This window comes from Budorcas taxicolor, chromosome 10 (assembly GCF_023091745.1).
Source record: "Budorcas taxicolor isolate Tak-1 chromosome 10, Takin1.1, whole genome shotgun sequence".
In the NCBI taxonomy this organism is placed as follows: Eukaryota; Metazoa; Chordata; class Mammalia; order Artiodactyla; family Bovidae; genus Budorcas; species Budorcas taxicolor.
The window spans coordinates 41,876,735-41,901,499 of record NC_068919.1 but is presented as its reverse complement, the minus strand read 5'-3'; the positions used below and the strand labels follow the sequence as shown (position 1 = coordinate 41,901,499).

At 38.3% G+C, this 24,765-nt stretch overlaps 1 protein-coding gene across 1 annotated transcript in view; it reads right to left on the bottom strand.

Moving 5' to 3' along the window:
* Positions 1-15,791, bottom strand: part of ATL1 (atlastin GTPase 1) — a 73,320-nt gene extending 57,529 nt beyond the window's left edge. The window contains exon 1 of the mRNA XM_052647360.1: positions 15,701-15,791. Within this exon, the coding sequence (XP_052503320.1) occupies positions 15,701-15,791 (91 nt within the window). The remainder of the gene's footprint in view (positions 1-15,700) is intronic.
* Between the last annotated feature and the right edge of the window lie 8,974 nt (positions 15,792-24,765).

Below are 24,765 nucleotides of genomic sequence, written 5' to 3'. Positions count from 1 at the left end.
AACTGATAAATGGATCCAAAAAGTGTGGATACCCATACAACGAAATATTATTCACCAATAAAAAAGGCTAAAACATGGATGAACCTTGAAAACACAATGTTAAATGAAGGAAGCCAGTCACAAAGGACCACATACTCTATGATTCCATTTATATGAAATGTCCAGAAAAGGCAAGTCTACAGAGACAGAAAGTGGTTTAGTGGTTGCCTAGGAGTGGAAGCAGATTAGGGGGTGATGTCTAAGAGGTACAAATTTTCTTTCGGGGGCTAATGAAATGTTCTAAAATTGTGGTAATGAAGGAATAGCTCTGGATACACTAAAAAGCCACTGAATTACACATCTTTAAACAAGTGAATTATATGGCATATGAATTATGTCTCAAAATATTTTAAAAACTGTTTAGAAAAACTTGTTTCTGTGAAAGAAAAAAAGAGGTCAAAATTGAAAACAGATTGAAAATATCTGGAGAGCAGAGACTGTCTTATGTTTCGTAAAAACTTGTTTAACAGAAGCTTACATAGTAGGTACTCAATAAACATTTTTATGAATTTGATAGAAAATAACCAAAAGCTATTAGAGTATATAGTATAAGCAAGAATAACAGTTTTACGCTTGATTTATTATTCACAACTCTACATTATCTAAGCAATAAATATTATCCTTGTTCTGCAAGAATTCAAAAGTCCTCTGGAATATATGCCAAGTCTCTTTAGCACCAGATTTTAACCCTCTCAAATATGTTTTGCTAAACTAAGCTTAGTTTCAATTCAGAGCACTATGTAAATCTTTAAAAGGCAGAAAACAGGTCAAAAGCAAATCAGATGGGAATCAGCATTTACTATGAATAATACAAATGTACAGCTTACAAGGAGAGAACCAAAAAATATATATCATTTCACCTTTTTACATATTGAATCTTATACTCAGTAAAGGGGTTTTAGGGACTTTTCTGTTCTATGTGATGTTTTAAATCAATGGAAGCTGGCCACTCAGCTACTGAATTAAGATATGTTGAAAAGGAACTTCAAAAACTTATAGAGAATAAGCATTTCAATATACTGAAAATGCTGTGGTGTGTATTTCTAATTTTAATTGTAAACTCTATACTTCATCTCTCCAGCAAAAATCAAACCCCGAAAGATGACTAACTCTGAGTATATTGAAGCTTTTATAGAGAAAAGACATAGCACCTAGGAAACTGTCTCTTGGCAACTGAAATTAGAAGGAAATATTGCTTCTTCTTAAACTATTAAATCTTTTCGAACAGTAGAAGTTGAAGAGTGACAGAGAAAACATTTGAATGAGCACCTGAGACTGACTTCCAAAAACATGGCCAAAGGATATTTACTCAGAAAGGGACAAATGGAGTTGAAGAAACAAACACAAATTAACTCATAAAATGAATTTTAAGATTGTTTCAGCAAGAGTAGAGATTTAAGTTACAATGAGATGATTACACATAACAGACCACAAAACACTACTATGCAGATTCTCAAATTGTTCTGCTATTAACAACACATTTGAGGATGAGGTTACAAGGAATAATGCAGCTCCTGCAACTTCAGAGCTTCAATGAAACAAATTATTTAGCAGGCTGTTTATTTTTACTGAATCCAAAAGCATTCCATAAACAGTAATGTCTCTAGAAGAACAATGCCATCGCGATTAGGGCATTTTATGTATATATACATATAAACTATATATACACATATATTTCATATATTCATGTATGTACATAAAAAGACTTCAATCCTAAAGGAAATCAACCCTGAATATTTATTGGAAGGACTGGTGCTGAAGCTGAAGCTTCAATACTTTGGCCACCTGATGTGAAGAACGAACTCATTGGAAAAGACCCTGCTGATGGGAAAGATTGAAAGCAAAAGGAGAAAGGGGTGACAGAGGATGAGATAGTTGGATGGCCTCACTGACTCAGTGGACATGAGTTTGAGCAAACTCCAGGAGATAGCGAAGGACAGGGAAGCCTGGCATGCTGCAGTTCATGGGGTTGCAGAGTCAGACACGACTTAGCGACTGAACGACAACAAAAAAGAAAAATGAAAAAAAAAGAAAAGTGAATGGTTAATAGACATAGGGGGAAAAAGTTCAGTCTTCTCAGTAACTGAAGAAACGCTAATTAAAAGGAGAATCTAAAAAATAAAGACAGATAAACATTCTGCCTTTATAAATTTCAATGGTTAAAAAATATATACACTCAGATTTAAGAACATTAAAAAACACTAAAAACTATACATACCCTTTAATGAAACAATTCAATTTCTAGGAATTTATCCTAAGGAAATTAATGTCAGGATTGTGCATATGTATTTATCTACATAAAGGTTCATTACAGCATTATTTATTTAACAAAAAATTGGAAACAATCTAAATCTCTAACTCTAGGGTATTGTAAATAAATTATGCCACAGCTATACTCTGCAGAATATGGAGCCATCTGAAAGCATGTTATAGAAAAATACCTAATCATGAGAAAATATGTTCACATATTTTAAGGAAAAAAGCAGATGGGAAGTGTTAATTCCAATGAAAGAAAACAAACAAATCCACATGCAGTTTTACAATGTGGTTTCTAAGGAACTGTCTCACCCTTTAATCATCTCTGAGTCAGCTGTTTTGAAAATGGGTGGTTACTCCTTCTGCTGAACATCATCTGTGTCATGCTCAGGTCTATCTCCACCATTCTAAGCTCTTCTCTATATGGCAGACACTGGAAGTGTGGAAACTATAGTACTACAATTCTTACAATTTCTTCTTAGCTGGATTCTGGTTTAGATTTTGCCCATGAAAGACACTTATGACATTTGGAGGCAAGAGTGAAGAAGAAACCTTTTACTATCTTCTAACAGAGTGGACAGATATGTGAGCAAAGAGTACCTATGAGGCTTGCAGCATATGTCAAAGGAAGAGAACTGCACCAATTCACACAGAGAGTTGCCAACATTTTGAAGGTACTTTGAAGAAATATATGCCTGGACCTTTGGAATGGGCATGGAGTATAAGAATATTTGGTCCCATGTGAATGCTCAAAAAAGGGCATTTACTGCTAGAGGAGGTTCTCAAAAATCAGATGGACAAAGTGACTGACTCATTTTGTGAATGTCAGCCAGCCTCCTACACCAGCCACTCCTGTTCAGTAAGCCCATAAACTAAATTAGCAAAAGACATATCAAGATCTATATTAATATCAGACAAAATAGCCTTTGGGCAAAAAGTATTACTCAGGAGAAAGAAGTTCACTATATAAAAATAAAAGGCTCAATTCATCAGGAAGATGTAACAACTCCACATGTGTGTACACCTAACAACTTAGCTCAAGATCCATAAACAAAGCTTAAGGGACTATTAAGAGAAAATTGACAAATCTACTGTCACGGCTTAAAACATCTTTCATAATTTTAAAGTACCTATCAGATATCAGTATCTGGTAGATCAAGCAGTCCAGAAATCAGTTAAGAGTTTGGAAGATATAAGCAATACATTTAACAAGCCTGAGCTAATCAACATACACAGCACACTGCATCAACAATTAGTAAACAAAAAGTGCTATTCAAACTTACAAGGAGCATTTCTAAAAATTAAACATGTAGTAGGACAAAAAACAAGTTTCAACAAAGTTCACAACCAGCTATTCTATGAATCCAAAGTGCCCAATATTGCAGCCACTAATCACATATGACTAAGTTAAATTAATTAAAATTAAATAAAAACAAAGTGTGTGGTTCTTATTCTCACTGGCCATACTTCAAATGCTCAAAAGACACATATGGCTAGAAGTTACCACATTGGATAGTACAGATATATTGGGCTGGCCAAAAGATCTGTTTGGTTTTTTTCTGTAAGACAGCTCTAGCAGCACTTGTCTTTAACTTCATTCAAGACAATTTTGTTAGACTGTATTATGATAGTAGTCATATCAGTGTGCATTTAAACAAAATCAAAAATTGATGAATTTTTGTGTAGCCATTTTAGTACTGAAGATGGAAGAAAAAAGCAGTTTTTTCAGCATATCTTGCTTTATTGTTATAAGAAAGGTAAAAACAAAACTGAAATGCAAAAAAAGATTTGTGCAGTATACAGAGTAGGTGCTGTGACTGATCAAATATGTTTTTGTGCTGGAGATTTCTCTTCAGATGGGCATCAACAATTTGACAAAAAAATGAATCAAGATATAAATTGAGAACAATCAATTATACCACTTGGGAGATAGCTGACACACTCAAAATACCCAAATCAAGTGCTGAAAATCATTTGCACCAGCTTGGTTATGTTATGTTACTCACTTTGATGTTTGGGTTCCACATGAGTTAAGCAAAAATCTTCTTGACCATATTGCCTCATGTAATTCTCTACTAAAACATAATGAAAAGTTCTGTTTTTAAATTGTGACATGCAATGAAAAGTGGATACTGAACAATCATGTGGAATGGAAGAGATTGTGGGACAAGTGAAATGAACTACCACCAACCACAGAAAAGGCCAGTCTTCATCCAAGGTGATGTTGTGTATATGGTGGAATTGGAAGGGAGTCCTCTATTACGAGCTCTTTACTGCTGTTGTTCAGTTGCCAAGTCATGTCTGACTCTCTGCGATCCCATGGACTGCAGTATGCCAAGCTTCCCTGTCCCTCACCGTCTCCTAGAGTTTGCCCAAGTTCATGTCCATTGCATCAGTGATGCCATCCAACCATCTCACCCTCTGTCACCCTCTTCTCCTTCTGCCTTCAATCTTTCCCAGCAACCAGGTCTTTTCCAATGAGTCAACTGTTCGCATCAGGTGGCCAAAGTACTAGAGCTTCAGCTCCAGTCCTTCCAATGAGTATTCAGGGTTGATTTCCTTTAAGATTGACTGGTTTGATCTCATTGCTGTCCAAGGGACTCACAAGAGTCTTCTCTAGCACCACAGTTTGAAAGCATCAATGCTTTGGCACTCTGCCTTCCTTATGGTCCAGCTCTCCCAACCATATATGACTACTGGAAAGACCATAGTCTTGACTATACAGACCTTTCGGAAAACCAAAAGATTAATTCCAACAAGGGCTGCTCTCATTTACACCTGCTGAAAGCAGCACTTGACGAAAAGTATCTGGAATTAGTCAACAGAAAACACATAATCTTCCATCAGTACAATGTAAGATCACATATTTCTTTGATGACCAGGCAAAAACTGTTACAGCTTGGCTGGGAAGTTCTGATTCGTCCACCATATTCATCAGACATTGCACCTGTGGATGTCCATTTATTTTGGTCTTTACAAAATTCTCTTTGTGGAAAAAAAGTTCAATTTCCCGGAAGACCATAAAAATCACCTAGATTGGTTCTTTGCTCAAAAAATGTTTTAGGAAGAGAATTATGAAACTGCCTGAAAAATGGCAGAAGGCAGTGGAACAAAACTTCAATAAAGTTCTTGGTGAAAATGAAAAATTTGTCTTTTATTTTTACTTTAAACTGAAGAAACTTTTGGGCCAACCCAACAGAATGTTTCTATCACCACAGAAAGTGGTGCTACTGTACAACATATACTCTGACTAGAATAAAATTAAGTTTGAAATTAATAACAAAAATGTACTTTCTATATATTCATAGGTAAAGAAAGAAATCACTGTGAACATTTAAAATACTTCAAACTGATTGAAAATGAATCTACTGTATCTCAATATATGTAGGATACAGCAAAATTTATATTTAGCAAAAATCTATAGCCCTAAATGCATACATTAGAAAAAGAAGACAAGCTCAAAATAAATGAGCTTAGTATCCAACTTGTTAAGCTAAAGAGAAAATACAGAATGAAATCAAAGAAAGTACAAGATGGAATTGAGAGAGATGCACAAAAACTAGGTAAATATAAAAAGAAAAAAGGAGAAATTAACAACAAAGAATACAATGAGGAAAATAACAGATTAAAATTAAGCAGGGAAAATAACAGAGAATTAAAAACAACCTCATGCAAGTTGCCAAAATGGACAGATTCCAAGAAAAATGCAAATTATTAAATCTGACTCAAGAACAAACAGAGAGTTTTATTTGTTCTATAACCAATATGGAAGTTGAATCAATAGTTCAAAATCTTACTATAAAGAAGATAGCAGGTCCAGATGGTTTAATAGACTAGTTTTCCTAAACTGGGTCTTTCTAATCTCATACAGGCTTTCCTGGTGGCTTAGTCTGTAAAGAATCTGCCTGCAAATACAGGAGACCAGGGTTCAGTTGGGAAGATCCTATGGAGAAGGAAATGGCAATCAACTCCAGTATTCTTGCCAGGGAAATCCCATGGACAAGAGGAACCTTGCAGGCTACAGTCCATGGGGTTGCAAGAGTTGGACACAACTTAGCGACTAAACTACCACCCTAAACCACCAATCTCATATAAATGCTTCCAGAGAATCAAAAAGAAAAAGAAAAAATTTCCCCTTCTCATTTTATAAAGTTACTATAACCTTGATACCAAAGTAGACAAGGAAAGAATAAAAAAAAAATTAGTTGTAAACATGTTTGGAAATAACATTAAAAGATTAGCAAATCCAGCAATGTATTAAAAAAGGTAACACAATATGCCTAACTTGGGTTTATTCCAGGAATGCAAGATCAGTTCAACAAAGAAGATCTTTTAATATAATTAAACATATTTAAAAATTAAAGATAAAAGTCATATGATTATCTCAATAATTAAAGAAAAGTAGTGATTATAATTCAATATCCAGTGATGATTTCTTAAAAATATTCCTTAGGAATAAAAGAGAACATTCTTAATCTGATTAAGACAAGAAAAATACATAAAAGACAAAGATTAAAAAGGAATGAATGACACAATAACAACTGCAAATGATAGGTTTTTTCTGTACAAAATCCTAAAAAATCAAAAGGCAATTTAGTTGAACTAATATGAAAGTTTAGCAAGACTGCTAGATATAAGATGAATATGTAAAGATCGAATGCATCTTATATATTATTAATAGCCATACACACACACACACACACACACAATTGATACCAACAACACAGGTTTGAACTGTGCAGGTCTACTTTTACATGGGTTTTTTTCAATGAGTACACAGTTGGCTCTCCATACTGGGAAGCTCTTCATCCATGGATTCAACTAACTGTGAATCATCTGCTATCTTTACAATTCAAGGTTGGCTGACTGTGTCTAAGCAGAACCCACAAATATGAAAGGCAGACGATGGGACTTGAGCATCTGTGGATTTTGGCTTCTGCAGACGCTCCTGGAACCAATCCCCCACAGATACTGAGTGATGATTATAGTAGAGGAAAATTCATAATGACAAAAAATAAAAGAATAAAACTATAATAACAAATGACAAGCAAGCCCTTCAAGTAAAGTTTTAAAACTACTGCAATATATCAAGAAACAAAAGTTAAATAAATGAAGAAATATGCCATGGATGGGAATATTTCATATAGTAAAAAATCTTGATTCTATCAAATTAATCTACAAATTGGATGCAATTTTAATGTAAAAAATTCCAATGGGGCTTTCCAAAAAACTTGAACACCAAAAGCTAAAAATAAAGAACAAAAAATGATATCAGGCATATAGAAACCAAATAGCAATATGATAGAAGTAAATTCTTCCTTATCATTTTAGTTCAGTTCAGTCACTCAGTCGTATCCAACTCTTTGTGACCCCATGAACCTCAGCATACCAGGCCTCCCTGTCCATCACCAACTTCCGGAATTTACCCAAACTCATGTCCATCGAGTCAGTGATGCCATCTAACCATCTCATCCTCTGTCGTCCCCTTCTCCTCCTGCCCTCAATCTTTCCCAGCATCAGGGTCTTTTCAAATGAGTCAGCTCTTCACATCAGGTGGCCAAAGTATTGGAGTTTCAGCTTCAACATCAGTCCTTTCAATGAACACCCAGGACTGAGCTCCTTTAGGATGGACTGGTTGGATCTCCTTGCAGTCCAGGGGACTCTCAAGAGTCTTCTCCAACACCACAGTTCAAAAGCATCAATTCTTCGGCGCTCAGCTTTCTTTATAGTCCAACTTTCACATCCATACATGACCACTGGAAAAACCATAGCCTTCATTAGATGGACCTTGACAAAGTAATGTCTCTCTCTGCTTTTTAATATGCTTTCTAGGTTAGTCCTAACTTTTCTTCCAAGGAGTAAGTGTCTTTTAATTTCATGGCTGCAATCACCATCTGCAGTGATTTTGGAGCCCCCTAAAATAAAGTCAGCCACTGTTTCCACTGTTTCTCCATCTATTTGCCATGAAGTGATGGGACCGGATGCCATGATCTTCGTTTTCTCAATGTTGAGCTTTAAGTCAACTTTTTCACTCTCCTCTCTCACTTTGATCAAGAGGCTCTTTAGTTCCTCTTCACTTTCTGCCATAAGGTTGGTGTCATCTGCATATCTGAGGTTATCGGTATTTCTCCTGGCAATCTGGATTATAGCTTGTGCTTCACTTTCCAGCTCAGCATTTCTCATGATGTACTCTGCATATAAGTTAAATAAGCAGGGTGACAATATACAGCCTTGACGTACTCCTTTTCCTATTGGGAACCAGTCTGTTGTTCCATGTCCAGTTCTAACTGTCACTTCCTGACCTGCATACAGGTTTCTCAGAAGGCAGGTCAGATGGTCTGGTATTCCCATCTCTTTCAGAATTTTCCACAGTTTATTGTGATCCACACAGTCAAAGGCTTTGGCATAGTCAATAATGCAGAAATCGATGTTTTTCTGGAACTCTTGCTTTTTCGATGATTCAGCGGATGTTGGCAATTTGATCTCTGGTTCCTCTGCTTTTTCTAAAACCAGCTTGAACATCTGGAAGTTCACAGTTCACATATTACTGATTCCAAGCCTGACTTGGAGAATTTTGAGCATTACTTTACTAGCGTGTGAGATGAGTGCAACTATGTGGTAGTTTGAGCATTCTTTGGCATTGCCTTTCTTTGGGATTGGAATGAAAACTGACCTTTTCCAGTATTGTGGCCACTGCTGATTTTTCCAAATTTGCTGACATATTGAATGCAGCACTTTCACAGCATCATCTTTTAGGATTTGAAATAGCTCAACTGGAATTCCATCACCTCCACTAGCTTTGTTCGTAGTGATACTTCCTAAGGCTCACTTGACTTCACATTCTAGGATGTCTGGCTCTAGGTGAGTGATCACACCATTGTGATTATCTGGGTCGTAAAGATCTTTTTTGTATAGTTCTTCTGTGTATTCTTGCCACCTCTTCTTAATATCTTCTGCTTCTGTTAGGTTCATACCATTTCTGTCCTTTATTGAGCCCATCTTTGCATGAAATGTTCCCTTCGTATCTCTAATTTTCTTGAAGAGATCTCTAGTCTTTCCTATTCTATTGTTTTCCTCTCTTTGCACTGATCATTGAGGAAGGCTTTCTTATCTCTCCTTGCTAGTCTTTGGAATCTGCATTCAAATGGGTATATCTTTCCTTTTCTCCTTTGCTTTTTGCTTCTCTTCTTTTCACAGCTATTTGTAAGACCTCCTCAGACAGCCATTTTGCTCTTTTGCATTTCTCTTTCTTGGGGATGGTGTTGATCCCTGTCTCCTGTACAATGTCATGAACCTCCGTCCATAGTTCATCAAGCACTCTGTCTATCAGATTTAGTCCCTTAAACCTATTTCTCACCTCCACTGTATAATCATAAGGGATTTGAATTAGGTCATACCTGAGTGGTCTAGTGGTTTTCCCCACTTTCTTCTTATCTGTGAGTAATGTTAAATATATATGGATTATGCTCTCTAATCAAAAGACAGTGGTATAATGGATTAAAAAACATGATCCAACTCTGCATTGTCTATAAGAGATTCACTTTAAATCCAAAGACATAAACAAGTTGAAAGTGAAAGGATGGAAAAAGATATTTTATGTTTCCAGTAAGCAAAGGAGAACAGGGGTGACTATATTAACATACAGACAAAATAGAGTTAAACTGAAAAAGTTTTAAAGAAACAAAGAAGGACAGTATACATTAATAAAAGGTTCATTACAGTAAGAAGGTATAACAATTACAAAAATGTATACATCTAATAACAGGCCATCAAAATACGTGAAGTGTTAAGCTAGAGATTTCAATACCCCACACTCATAATGGATTGAACAATCAGACAGAAGATAAGCAACGGAAAAGAGAATTTGAACACAGTAAATCAACTAGATCTAACAGACTTAGACAGAACATTCTACCTAAAAACAGAATAGACATTCTTCTCAAGTACATATAGGACATTCTCTAGGATAGATCATATGTTAAGACCACAAATTAAATCTTGGCAGATTTTTAAAAGACAGATATCATATAAAATGTTTTCTCCAATCCACAGTAGAATGAAGTTAGAGATAAGTAACAGAAGTAAAATTAGAAAATTCACAAATTTGTGGAAATTAAGCAGCATACTCATAAACACCCAATGAATGAAAGGAGAAATAAGAGAAATTAGGAAATGAAATGCAAATAAAAACCACAATGAGATACCACCTCACACCTATCAGGATGGCTACTATTCAAAAAGACAAGTGTTGATGAGGATGTAGAGGAAGTAAATCCTTGTGCACTGTTAATGGGCATGTGGCACAACCACTGTGGAATATAGCACAGTAGCTCCACAAAGAAATTGAAACTATTAACTCCTATATGATTCAGCAGTTCTAGTTCTAGGTATATGTCTGAAGAACTGAAAGCAGGGTCTCAAAGAGATATATAAACACCCATGCTCACAACAGCATTATTTATAAATGATAAAATGTGGAAGCAACACAAGTGCTTCCTAACAAATGAAATGGATAATCAAAATGTGATATATATATAGTCAATGAAATCAAACCAGGGTCTCCTGCATTGCAGGCAGATTCGCTACCAGGGAAGTCCCAAATGAAACATTAGTCAGTTTTAAAAAGGAAGAAAATTCTGACATATGCTACAACATAGATAAAACTAAGTGAAATAATCCAGTCATAAAAACATAGATACTTGATTCCACTTAAGATACTGAGCGTAGTCAACACTCATAGAGGCAGTAAGTAGAATGGTGGTTGCCAGGAGCTGGGAAGAGAAGGAATGAGGAGTTAGTATTTAATGGATACAGATGCTTTGCAAGATGAAAAGAACTCTGGAGATGGATGGTGGTCGAGGTGGTATAACAACTTAGTACCACTGAACTGAACACTTGAAAATGGTTAAGAGAGTAAATTTTATGTTATGTGTATTTTACCACAATTTAAAAAATGAAAAAGAGACATGCAAAAATTTAAAACCAAATATTATAAGAGAAAACTATATAACTGAGATAGAGAAAGATTTCTTAAAATACAAAGAGCACAAACCATAAAGAGGAAAATATTAACTTGACTATTTTTAAATATGAAATTATTTACTGAAATATACCATCAAGAGAACAAAGTCACATCACAAGGTGGCAAAGGACAAATAAACAACAAAGGACTTACATAGAAAAAGGAAAAAAAGATAACCTGACAAAAGACTGGCAAAGGGCAAACAGGTACAGAGAAGGAAATACTAATGGTTAATAAATGTATGAAAATATACTCATACCTCATTGATAATCAGAACACAGATTCAAACCACAGTGAGATTTAATTTCACATCTATTATAATACCAAGTGTGGGGATTATAAGTAAACAAAATACTTTGAGGAAAAAAAATATACTCTAAACTTCATTTATTTTAGGTTCTTAAAAATGTAAAGCTAATATATTATTTAGTGATAGATTGTTATATATACAAATATTTACACAAAATATACATATATATAAATGATATATATAAATTCCTGATATAAAATGATCAGGAAATAGGAAACACCAAATTTATGAAAGTATTTATAAGGAGATATTGCCATTAAGGAGCAGCTGACAAGTAGTGTGAAAATACTGATAAAGTTCTATTTTTTCAGCTTGGGAGTGGGGATTCACTGTTACACTTTTTAAAACTGAACATCTATGTTTCATTTTTCTTTTGTATATACAGATATTTTAATAGAATAATTTTTACGTAAAAGAGCCTCTAAATTTTAAAATATCCAACTATTTTTTTTTTACTAAAATTTCTCACAATCTTTTTCCTGATGATCACAGGTTATACTTACAGTCTAGTCACTGGTTTCTGAAGATAAAGGCTGCAGAGTTTGAAATGGAGCAAAGATATAACCCAAGAGCCATCAAGACAAGATAAGCAGATATAAAGTATAATATATACATTAAAAAGTATATAATATACTTTTATATATAAAAAGTAAAGTATAACTCTTTCTATATAAATGGTTATGGAAAAAGATATATGGAAGGCAAATTAAGTCAGAATAATGTGGAAGGGAGAATCTGTAGGAGAAGAACATGTATGATCCAAAAGAAATTTTATTTTGTTTCAGGAGGAACAAGTATATAGAAAATGAGGTAAGTACACAGACACAGTCTCATTTCAAGGAAAATAGAATATAGCCAATTGGAAAAGAAAGATCTGGAAATTATTATAATCAAGATTTTTTTTAACCTTTCCTTAAATAACAAAAACCTAAAAATTAATTTTCAACAAATAGACATTTCCTATACTTAAGAGTGTGGAGAAGGAAATGGCAACCCACTCCAGTATTCTTGCCTAGAGAATCCCATGGACAGAGGAGCCTGGGAGGCTGCAGTCCATAAGGTCACAAGAGGTGGACAGGACTTTACAACTAAACCACCACCAACATACTTAATGTGAGGCTGAGTTTATTTAAAGAGGCAGGAAAAGCTGACACTAGCGGACACTTTATTGCAAATATTCTTCTTCTAAAGTAATATTGCACTGACAGTTTGTTAAATACAAAAAACTCAAGTTTCCATGTGGCATCCCAAGTTTTTGAGCAGCTGTAATTAACAAAAACAAATAAACTACGAATACACTTCTGTTTTGTTTCTGAGAGTATATAAACTCTAAACCCAATCTGAAAGACTGCTTTCTGGGCTACTGTTTCTGATATTCATCTGTCTCCTTTATCTTCCACACTGGCATATTCTTTGCCTTGTTTTCTAGTTCAGGGAGATCAAGTTTATAGAGCACTGATTTCTTATACTAGCTTAAGCCTACACAGGTTTGTTGTGGCACCTACTGGCATTCTATTTTAATTCCTTGTCTTTATCACTCGGACCAGGTAAACAAACAACCCTAAATTTAAATCCTAGATATGTAACATAAATTATCGAACCTCTGGTAAGTTATGCTCTCTGAATCTCAGATTCCTTATATATCAAGATAAGGATAATAATGCCAACGTTTTATGAACTGACTTTTAAATGCTTAAATTTATACAAACTTTTAGTTCAGTATAGATTCAGGTACAGGTGGCAGGATTCTCAGTTTTGGAAGCACAGACTTGCTTCCCTTATACGTATGGGTATGATCCTCAAACACCACCCAACTCTGGGTGTCAGCAGAGATGCGTTTCTGTTTTCTAGCCTCCATGACCCTTATAAGGACCTAACAGGTCTTTGATCACTCAGACAAAAATAATATCTGTTACTGGTTCGACAGGGTCCTTATCTGAATTTTAGGTCCCTTGTACACATTTTCCAAGTATCGCTCTTATACTTTTCTTGGAAATCCTGCATTTTCCAATTCTGGATAGTTGACCTTTCCCCTCTGCCCCATGATTTCTAATCTGTCTGAAAAATATGTATTTAGCTAGATGATAAGATCAGTTTACTGTCTTCTTTTCTAAACTATCACCTGTGTTTTTTTCTCATCGGAGACCTCTGCCTTCTATGAGGGCCTGTCTTCTCTATTGCCTTCACACCATGCCCCATTATACATAAAAACATTCCAAAGCATTATGCTTTAGAATATATAAGACAACTCTAGGTTTTAATCTCAGTTTTTAAACATACTAAATATTCTATCACTTTCACCAAGTTATTTAACCTACCTAAGACTCAGTTTTTTAATCTGTAAACAGGGACTATATCTTGACAAATTAAGAGGCTAAAAATCAAATACAATGATGCGGATGAATGTGCCTTGAAAACTACAATTCTATACAATATTGTATAAAAATGGCAGAAAATATTATCCATTCAGCAAAATACTGGTAATGAAATGACAAAAGGATCCGAAGTCAAACTGCCAGAGTTGGAGTCCTAGCTCTATTATTTGCCTTTTAATATGTAAATGAGGACTATAATACCTACTTCACATATTAGCTCAATGATGTTAGTTATTATTATTATTAAATGCCTATTATGTTAGGCACTGTACTAGATGCGGGTGATAAAATGAAATCAAGGCAGACATGGCTAACATATTTGCCAAAAACTTACATCTCCTACTCCATATGCTACATTTTCTAAGTCATGCCATGTACACTTGACAGCAAAGAAATATCTGAGTAGTAAAGCATTTCCACATAGCATAAAGATAAGAGCCCACAATTCCACTATCTCTTTTTATGAAATTTCCGGTGAACACATAGTGACTATGGTATTTCTGTTTTTAATTCATCACTTGACTCAAAACTCTTCAGATGACTTCTGGATAAACTGTCTGGAATACATTTCAATCAAATGTAAATAGGACAGTGTTTCTCAAAGTAACATCCAAAGATAATCTGCTTCTCAATAACCTAAAATGCTAATTAAAAGGCAGATTCCTAGACCTTACTTCAGACACAGATTCAAAAGCTCTGGCTGGAAGATGTGCGAATCTGCATTTCTAATAAGTTCCCAATGTGATTTTTATGCAAATCCCATTTGAGAACCACATTCCTAAGAAAGAAAAAAAACACTATGTGAGAAATTTGTAACCAAAGGAAACACTGAAAAATTATGATCCAAAGCTTCTTGAAGAAAAATTTTAGTCATCTGAATAAATTTTCACATGCCTGTCTCTTAATAGGGCTGAGTCAAGAGTGTACAGAGATTAAGACCAAAATTGACTTGAACATACACATCTTAACTGTGAGGGTTCAAAAAATTCCTATTTTGGAGGCCAAGGGAAAGGGAGGAGAAGGAGTATTCTGAAAAAGTTTACCCATATTTCAGAAGAAGCAAACAAAAGCTGCCATTGCAATAGTCATGGCTACTAAAACTGGGATTTGGTGATATCAGATATCAGAAAATGGAACTGCTTTCTCTTAAACTCAGACAACTAAAGACAGATATCCCTGCGCCAGCCCCCCACATCTACCATAAACCTCTGATAATCCCTCAAATGTAGATTTCGCTTATTTGGGAGTTAAATTGGTCCTGTGACCAATCAGAGGCAAGAGAAAATAGGATCTTTTGATGAAAGATATACAATTTTCATTAAAGGTAACCAAAATAACTAATTAAAATGTAAATTTATACCTCTCAATCTGATGGAGTTACAGAAGAGCTGTCAGAGACACTGAAGAAAGTCAGTGAAAGAGCTCTGAACTCCTAGTGGATGTTAACTTTCCAAATAACAATTCAAAGCTAATGAACAAACACTATTCCTCTACCCACTATGCCACAGTGGTCTGAAGTCTGCTCTGGTGCTGATAATAAAATGCCCGAAGATGGCAGTGAGTTTGGCACTGTGACTGGAAGAAGTCGGGAGCCCAAAGAGGAAAAAGAAGCCCAACCTGCCCACACTACGGAGTCTGGAGCAGCAGAGCGGGCGGGGCTGCGATTTCTCCTGAATCACTGCACTCTCTCTTCTCCGCCTGCGTGAGCGCCGCCCACCCACTCGCGGCAGCGTGAACCCCCTGGGCCTAGTCTCTCCTTCCCCCTCCCCTCGGCCTGGTGCTGAATCATGAGCCCGATATCTCCAAAAGGTAAAACCTAAGAACAATGCCACCCTTAGCGCTGGCCTGAATGGGCACCAGGTTGGGGTGGGGCAGAAGGCTGGAAACCACAACTTTGACCCCCCTTTCTCCCAAATTCCTTACCCAACCCCCGGATTAAAAGGAGTGCTGCGATGCTATGGGATTCCCCAGCGGCGCCCCTTCTCCCGCCGCGGCGCTCGTGTTAGCCCAGACCTGGTCCCGGCGCGCTCCGCCTCATTGTTCCAAAGCTGCCCGCCAGCCAGGAGTCCAAGCCCTGCGAGGCGAGCAAGTTCGCAGCTCGTGGGGAAGGGGTGGGGGCTCTCCACTCCACGCCCCTCACCACAGTCCCCTGCCCGGCCTCACCCCTTCCTGCCAACCTCCTTTAGCTAAAGCCAAATAAATCATTGAGTCCCCAGAGGCGACCGGGTGGGCGCTGTCCAAATGCTGGGAGGAGGATGGGGGATGGGGGCGGGGGGAAAGGCTGGCGTCTGCGGCCTGCGTGTAGCTGCAGCCTTCGCCCCTTCGCCCCACAGCGAGAGAGATGCTGCTTTCATGGGTACTGCTTGGCCACGGTTTCTCCCGCCCAACTGGGAGCCGCTCGGCTGTGGCCATCTCCCAGCCCTAGATGCTGGCGCCGAGCAGCCCTCAGCCCTCCTCGTTGCCAGAAGCCGAAAGCGGAGGGCCAGTGCCTGTGCAGGCTGCACAAGTCAGCATAATGCTACTCACCCCAACTGTTTCTGTCCCTGCGGTTCTTGGCCATGGTGGTCCGGGGACTGGTGGCGGTGAGGCGCTGTCAGTGCTTTCGCTCCTCTCCCGGCTGCTGGCGGTGGGAGGCTCTGTGCCCTCGCTGGGCGCAGTTCCCTCAGACTCTGAGGATGTTGCTGTGGCGCTGGTGGGAAGGAGTGGGGAGGAAAAGGGAGGAGAAAGCGGATGAACCAAGCTCAGCATCACAAGCCGGAGTTCACACAAAAACCAGCGTCACACCCTCCCTACCTTGGCCCACCCCCAGAGCCTGAAGACAGTGACAGACAATGTACTGCAACATTTTCGATGGAAAACACATACAAATAAACAGCACCCCCTTATACACTCTCAAAGAACTTAACAGCATTCTACAGTCAGAACTACACAGACCAAGATACTGCATGATTCTGCATGTTCAAAAACCTGTTTCCTCAACCAGTTACATATGAGTAGAAATATGCTGGCAACATTTACATGGATGAAAATTTAAAATAATCTTAATTTATCTATCAGGCATCATTTCCTCCCTAATTTAAAAGCAAGGTCATGATAGTAAATAGGGTATCATGCATTTTTGTACCTGTATACTGAACAGGCCTGTCTTTTAAAATTGGTATAGCATACTTAGATTAAGAAGATCAAGACTTGGAGAAGGAAATGGCAACCCACTCCAGTATTCTTGCCTGGAAAATCCCATGGACAGAGGAGCCTGGCAGGCTACAGTCCATGGAGTCACCAGGAGTTGGACGTGACTTAGTGACTAAACCACCATGTTAAAACCTCTCAGTTGGACTTCCCTGGCAGTCTAGTGGTTAAGACCGACGCCTCCAAGGCAGGGAATATAGGTTCCATCCTTGGTTAGGGAACAAAGATCCCACATGATGCACAGTGCAGCCAAAAACAACAAAAAACAAACAAACAAAAAGATCAAGACAAATAAAAGCTGGAGATTTATCATAATCTGTAACTAACTCCATGTCTAACGGGCAAAATTTCCACTTGTTTTACAGAGCTATCATATGGAGTTACATTAACAAATATTCTAAGTCATACATCATATTATGGAATAGCCTTGGCAATAAAGTTGCAAACAATTTTGAATAGAAAGCAAAAGGCAATAAATACTTGAATAAATATTCTCAATCACTCTCTTTTCACGAGTTCCTTCCTCTTTACCTATCAATTTAATTTTCACCGTCCTAGAAACACTGTTCCTTCATGCTGCCTGACCTTCAAGATACTGTCATCCCATTCCTCACCTCCTCACTCACTTTTCTCCTGAATCTGGCTGTTGACTATACTCTACCCAGATCAGTTCTGCGTGGGAGATTACTGCTAGCTTCACAATTAACAGATCCTAGATCTCTGTTTATTCCCTCATTATAAGCAACTCTTCACTGTGTTCCCTCAACGTAATTTACTATATGATGGCTTCAGACAGGATCTCTATCTATGCTATTGATTCCCAAATCTATTCATCTAGTCTTAAGCTTTCTTGAGGAAAGAAAATCATCATTCCAGGGCTGAGTCTGTAATTGCCTAAGGCCAGCTTCACTTTTTTTTCCTACTGACACTTCAAAATCAATATGTCAAAAACCAAACTCTCTCACTCACCACCGCCAAATCTTACACAATCCTATTTCAGTTAATTGTTCTATGACCTCAGAACACTGTAAACCAAGTTTACATCATGGTTTTAAAGGGGACTGTCTTCAACAAAGTTGCATTCCATAAACACTAATGAGCCAATATAGGATGATAGAAATTATCTCACTCCATACCTACAAACCAAATTCACTGAACAAAAACAAGCATGTTCTGCTTTTCTTATATTTCTTTATTATAATTCTCAGCTCACATTCCAGCCTGATAATCCCTTTCAGGTGAATCCCATTAGAAAGGAGTACAATAGGGACTTCCCTGGTGGCCCAGTGGCTATGACTCTGCACTCCCAATGCAGGGGCCCTGGGTTCCATCTCTGGTCAGGGAACTAGATCCCATATGCCACAACTGAAAGATCCCAAGTGCTGCAACTGAGACTCAGTGCAGCCAAATATACAAGTATTTTTTAAAAACCAAAACAACAAAAGAGTACAGTAGATTCTACCCACAAAAGTTATATATACAATTCAACGTCTATTCCTAATTGAAGAAGGGATTTATTTTTTAAAAAAAAACCTTTTTTTCCTGTTGTTAATAAGTAATCTGTGAGATAATACTTGAGACTGTGTGAATGTCTTGGCCAAGAATTTTGTATTCAGTGGTTTTCAGCATCCACTGACATCCTTGCCTGAATCAACTTCAGATTTTAAAATACCCTTGCTTCTACATTTTACATTTAGTAGCTGGCATTTCCTCTCCCACCTTTGTTAAGTACCACTATCCACTTCACGAATTCATGTCATCTAAAGAAAAACTTTATTATTTAACCATCATTATTCTTTTGTAACGCTCAAATTATGGCAACCCACTCCAGTGTTCTTGCCTGGAGAGTCCCAGGGATGGGGGAGCCTGGTGGGCTGCCGTCTATGGGGTCGCACAGAGTCGGACACGATGGAAGTGACTTAGCAGCAGCAGCCCCTTCAAGTTAACATCTGTGTCCTTGTGACATGTTCTATTTGTCTTTCATCATTTCCCTTGTTTTATGGCACAAGAAAATGTTTCAAGATTCCCTGGTATTTTTCCTGCCTCAGAACTAGTTCCGCCAAGAAACTCAGGCTGCTTTTAATGAGAAAAGGAATTTAGAAACCAAGATCTGAGCGCTAGCTGTGTTCACTGCTAGCTGGAATTTCACTGTTTCTAGACTCTTTCAGTGGACACTGTTAGAACATGTTTATTTTTCAAAACTGTTAAGTTTAATCTACTCTAAAGAAATACCTCCAACAGTATGAAAATACATACAAAGTAATTTATTGAAGCATTTTTTGTTATTGTAATATATTGGAAATAAGCGAAATGCCCATACATAGGAAAATATGAGTGATAGTCACTCATTTCTGACTCTTTGCGACCCCATGGACTGTAGCATGCCAGGCTCCTTTGTCCATAGAGTTCTCTACACAAGAATACTGGAGTGGGTTGCCATTTCCTTCACAAAATGGAAAACTATGCAGCTATAAGAAAGAATTTTAGAAAAGATAGAGGAACCAGAGATCAAATTGCCAACATCCGCTGGATCATCGAAAAAGAGAGTTCCAGAAAAACACCTACATTTGCTTTATTGACTACACCACAGCCTTTGACTGTGAGGATCACAACAAACTGTGAGAAATTCTTAAAGAGATGAGAATACCAGACCACCTCACCTACCTCCTGGGAAATCTGTATGCAGGCCAAGAAGCAACAATAAGAACTGGACATGGAACAACAGGCTGGTTCCACATAGGTAAAGGAGTACATCAAGGCTATATATTGTCACTCTGCTTATTTAACTTATATGCAGAGTACATCATGCGAAAAGGCAGGCTGGATGACACACAAGCTGGAATCAAGATTGCTGGAAGAAATATCAATAACCTCAGATATGCAGATGACACCACCCTTATGGCAGAAAGTGAAGAAGAACTAAAGAGCCTCTTGATGAAAGTGAAAGAGGAGAGTGAAAACGTTGGCTTAAAGCTCAACATTGAGAAAACGAAGATTATGGCATCCGGTCCCATCACTTCATGGCAAATAGATGGAAAAACAGTGGAAACAGTGGCTGACTTTATTTTGGGGGGCTCCAAAAATCACTGCAGACGGTGATTGCAACCATGAAATTTAAAGATGCTTACTCCTTGGAAGGAAAGTATGACCAACCTAGATAGCATATTCAAAAGCAGAGACATTATTTTGCCAACAAAGGTCCATCTAGTCAAGGCTATGGTTTTTCCAGTGGTCGTGTATGGATGTGAGAGTTGGACTATAAAGAAAGCTGAGCACCAAAGAATTGATGCTTTTGAACTGTGGTGTTGGAGGAGATTCTTGAGAGTCCCTTGGACTGCAGGAGATCCAACTAGTCCATCCTAGAGGAGATCAGTCCTGGGTGTTCATTGGAAGGACTGATGATGAAGCTGAAATTCCAATACTTTGGCCACCTCACATGAAGAGTTGACTCTTTGGAAAAGACCCTGATGCTGGCAGGGATTGGGGGCAGGAGGAGAAGGGGATGACAGAGGATGAGATGGTTGGATGGCATCACCGACTCGAAGGACATGTGTTTGGTTGGACTCCGGGAGTTGGTGATGGACAGGGAGGCCTGGCGTGCTGCGGTTCATGGGGTCGCAAAGAGTCGGACAGGACTGAGTGACTGAACTTAACTGATTAGCAAAGAACACAGGGGCTTCCCTAGTGTTCCAGTGGTTAGGAATTCATCTACCAAAGCAGGGGACACAGGTTTAATCCCTGGTCCAGGGAGATCCCACAAGCCTGGGAGCAGTTAGGCCCCAGCACCACAACTACTGAGCCTATGAGCCGCAACTACTGAAGCCCTCAAGCCTAGAGCCCACGCTCCACAAGAGAAGCCACTGAAATGAGAAGCCCGTGCATCACAATGAGAGAGTAGCCCCTGCATGCTGCAATTAGAGAAAAGCCCTTGCACAGCCACAAAGACCCAGTACATCCAAAAATAAATAAATATTTTAAAAAATCACAGATCTTTATGAATTGATACATATTGATTTCCAGATTAATACACTATCAAATGGGAAAAAAAAAAAACAAAGCAAATATTCCACCTACCATATAAGAAAGAAAAGGATACTAAAAAAATATATCTGCTCATCTGTGCAAAAGAAATGCAGGGTAAACCAGAAACCAATGAGATCAGTTATCTACAGCAGACAGGTGGGAATAGGATGGAAGCAATGGGAGAATGGGAATAGGGTGGAAAGGATTAGGAGGGCTGATACTTCTCTAAGTGTAACCTTTTTATGTAGCCCACACTGTTAGAACCATAGTAATGGTTCACATTCTCCAAAATAAATAAGTAACTAAAATCAATCAGGATATGGGCAGAGGAGTGGAAGGAACTCAAAGCGGAATTACAAATAGTTTAAAAAAAAAAAGTGAAACTAACTATATTACAGGTGAATAACATAACTACACTGAAGCATTTTCTAAACCTGAGGAGCTATAGAAAATAGTATTTTGATTGTATACTACAAGACTGAAGACAAAAACTGTACACAAGCATTGTTCTTTAGTTCATAATTTATTTTTCTTCTAGGACATACGTAGGTTAGTAATTCTGAAATTATTTGTGTATGCTCTAGAATTGAGTCAATACATGGTGGATAATCAGAGCCAAATTTCTTGCTTTTGGAGATGAAGTTATAATAAGGAAAGGGGAAGGATAGAATGAACACTATGGTGTTGAATTGGAATCTGAGGTATCAGTATGATACAGTAAAAATACAAATAACAGAATTTTTTTTAAATGGGCAGAGGATCTAAATAGACATTTCTTCATAGAGGACATACAAATGGCCAAGAAACACATGAAAAGACGATTTAACATTTTTAGTCACTGGGGAAATGCAAATCAAAATTTAAACAACTACAATGAGACATCACTTCATACCGACCAGGATGACTATAATCAGAAAGAAAGACAATAAAAAGTGCTGGTGAAACTGACACTGCTGGTGGGAATATAGCCACTTTGGAAAACAGTCTGGCAGCTTCTCAAAATTTACAGTTACCATATGGCCCAGCAATTCCACTCTTAGATATATGCCCCCTCAACAAATTTAAGTATCAGTTCAGTTGCTCAGTTGTGTCCGACTCTTTGGGACCCCATGAGTCGCAGCAGGCCAGACCTCCCTGTCCATCACCAACTCCTGGAGTTCACTCAAACTCACATCCATCGAGTTGGTGATGCCTTCCAACCAACCATCTCTTCCTCTGTTGTCCCCTTCTCCTCCTGCCCCCAATCCCTCCCAGCATCAGGGTCTTTTCCAAAGAGTCAACTCTTTGCATGAGGTGGCCAAAGTATTGGGAGTTTCAGCTTCAACATCAGTCCTTTCAATGAACACCTAGGACTGATCTCCTTTAGAATGGACTGGTTGGATCTCCTTGCAGTCCAAGGGACTCTCAAGAGTCTTCTCCAACACCACAGTTCAAAACCATCAATTCTTCAGCACCCAGCTTTCTTCACAGTCCAACTCTCACATCCATACATGACCACTGGAAAAACCATAGCCTTGACTAGATGGACTTTTGTTGGCAAACTAATGTCTCTGCTTTTGAATATGCTATCTACGTTGGTCATAACTTTCCTTCCAAGGAGTAAGAGTCTTTTAATTTCATAGCTGCAATCACCATCTGCAGTGATTTTGGAGCCCCTGAAAATAAAGTCAGCCACTGTTTCCCCATCTATTTGCCATGAACTGATGGGACCAGATGCCATGATCTTAGTTTTCTGCAGTGGCCACAGAACTGGAAAAGGTCAGTTTTCATTCCAACCCCAAAGAAATGAAAGTATATGTTGATGCAAAAACTTGTACAGGAATGTTCTAAGAGCATTGCTTTTAGTAGCCAAAAGGTAGAATCAACGTAAATGCCAATAACTATCAATGGATAAACAAAATGTGGTATATCCATAGAATGGAATATTATTTAGCCAAAAAAAGCTTCCTATTTAATGGAACTGTGACTGGGTTACCTGGGGAAAGTATCTGTCCCTTGGACACTAGAGCCTTCGATCCATCACACCCAGTGTTTTAGAGTCAAAGTTGTATGGACAAAAATTCAACTGAATTATTAGGAATAATAATAATTCCTAATAATTACTTACTTCTACCCCCTGGTTCCTCAGTTCAGTTCAGTCACTCGATTGTGTCTGACTCTGCGACCCCATGGACTACAGCACACCAGGCTTCCTTGTCCATCATCACCTCCTGGAGCTTACTCAAACTCATGTCCATCGAGTTTCCATGTCTCTGGTTCCTATGCCTGTGCATTCTGAATATGGGGTAGATGGCAATATGTATTGGATACTGACTTAAATCCTGTATTATATCCTCATAAGGGTTATCCCTTGGCCAACTGATCCTTCAGCATGACTGTCCTCTGTGGTATCATACTAGCTGCTCCTAAGTGATGGGTTTGAGGTAAGTTCAGTTCACTTCACGGGCATGACTCCATTGCCATACTTCCCATGAGTTCCCTGCCCAAATTTAATGCTGTTTGTGATACGTGGTGATGAAATAGTCCACGAATTGTGGTATAGTAGAAGTTTCCCAAGCAGGGACAGTAAGCCTATATCTGGACTATGTACACATATGACTATAGGTACTGGGTGTTATCTTATGACTTATAAATTGAACAGGGGCAGCAGATTCCATTGTCAAAAGGAAAGGTATATACTGGGGTGGCCTGAGCTAGTCTGGAAGGCTCAAATAAAGTACATAGACTAACTTTCATTTCTGCTTCTACTTCTTTGCCACCTTTTTTTGGAACCATATCTTTGAGTTCAAAAAACGTAACACACTGGACCTAAAGGGTCAGTAAGCCTGTATCTGGACTATGTATGTATATACTATAGGTATGTACATACACACATAGCTACCCCATGAGGATAAATTGCTCATCCCTCCATAATCAAAAGGAGTTGGTTTAATTAAACAGCCACCAGGTGACTGACTGGTCTGTCCAGGGAATAGTACCTTACTAAGGGTCACTGAGGGGCTTCTCTGGTAGCTCAGCTGGTAAAGAATCTGCCTGCAATGCAGGAGACCCCAGTTGGATTCCTGGGTCAGAAAGATCCCCTGGAGAAGGGATAGGCTACCCACTCCAGTATCCTTGGGCTTTCCTCATGGCTCAGATGGTCAAGAATCCACCTACAATGTGGGAGACCTGGGTTCAATCCCTGGATTGGGAAGATCCCCTGGAGGAGGGCATGGCAACCCACTCCAGTATTCTTGCCTGGAGAATCTCCATGAACCATAGCCCACCAGGCTCCTCTGTTGATGGGGTTGCAAAGAGTCAGACATGACTGAATGACTAAGCACAGCACAGCAAGGGTCACTGCAAAGGCAAGTGACTCTGCTATAAGCAAGTTAAATACTGCATAGTGGCAGTAACCTTATTACCCTTGGCAAGTGGAAGTCCATGCCACTGAATTCCCTTTAGCCTCCATTCCTATTGCCACATGGCCCCACTGAACTAGGGTGACTGACATTCATAGGACAGATTATCTTTTATATCTGATTATTGGGATGGATGCCCTCTTATGGGCA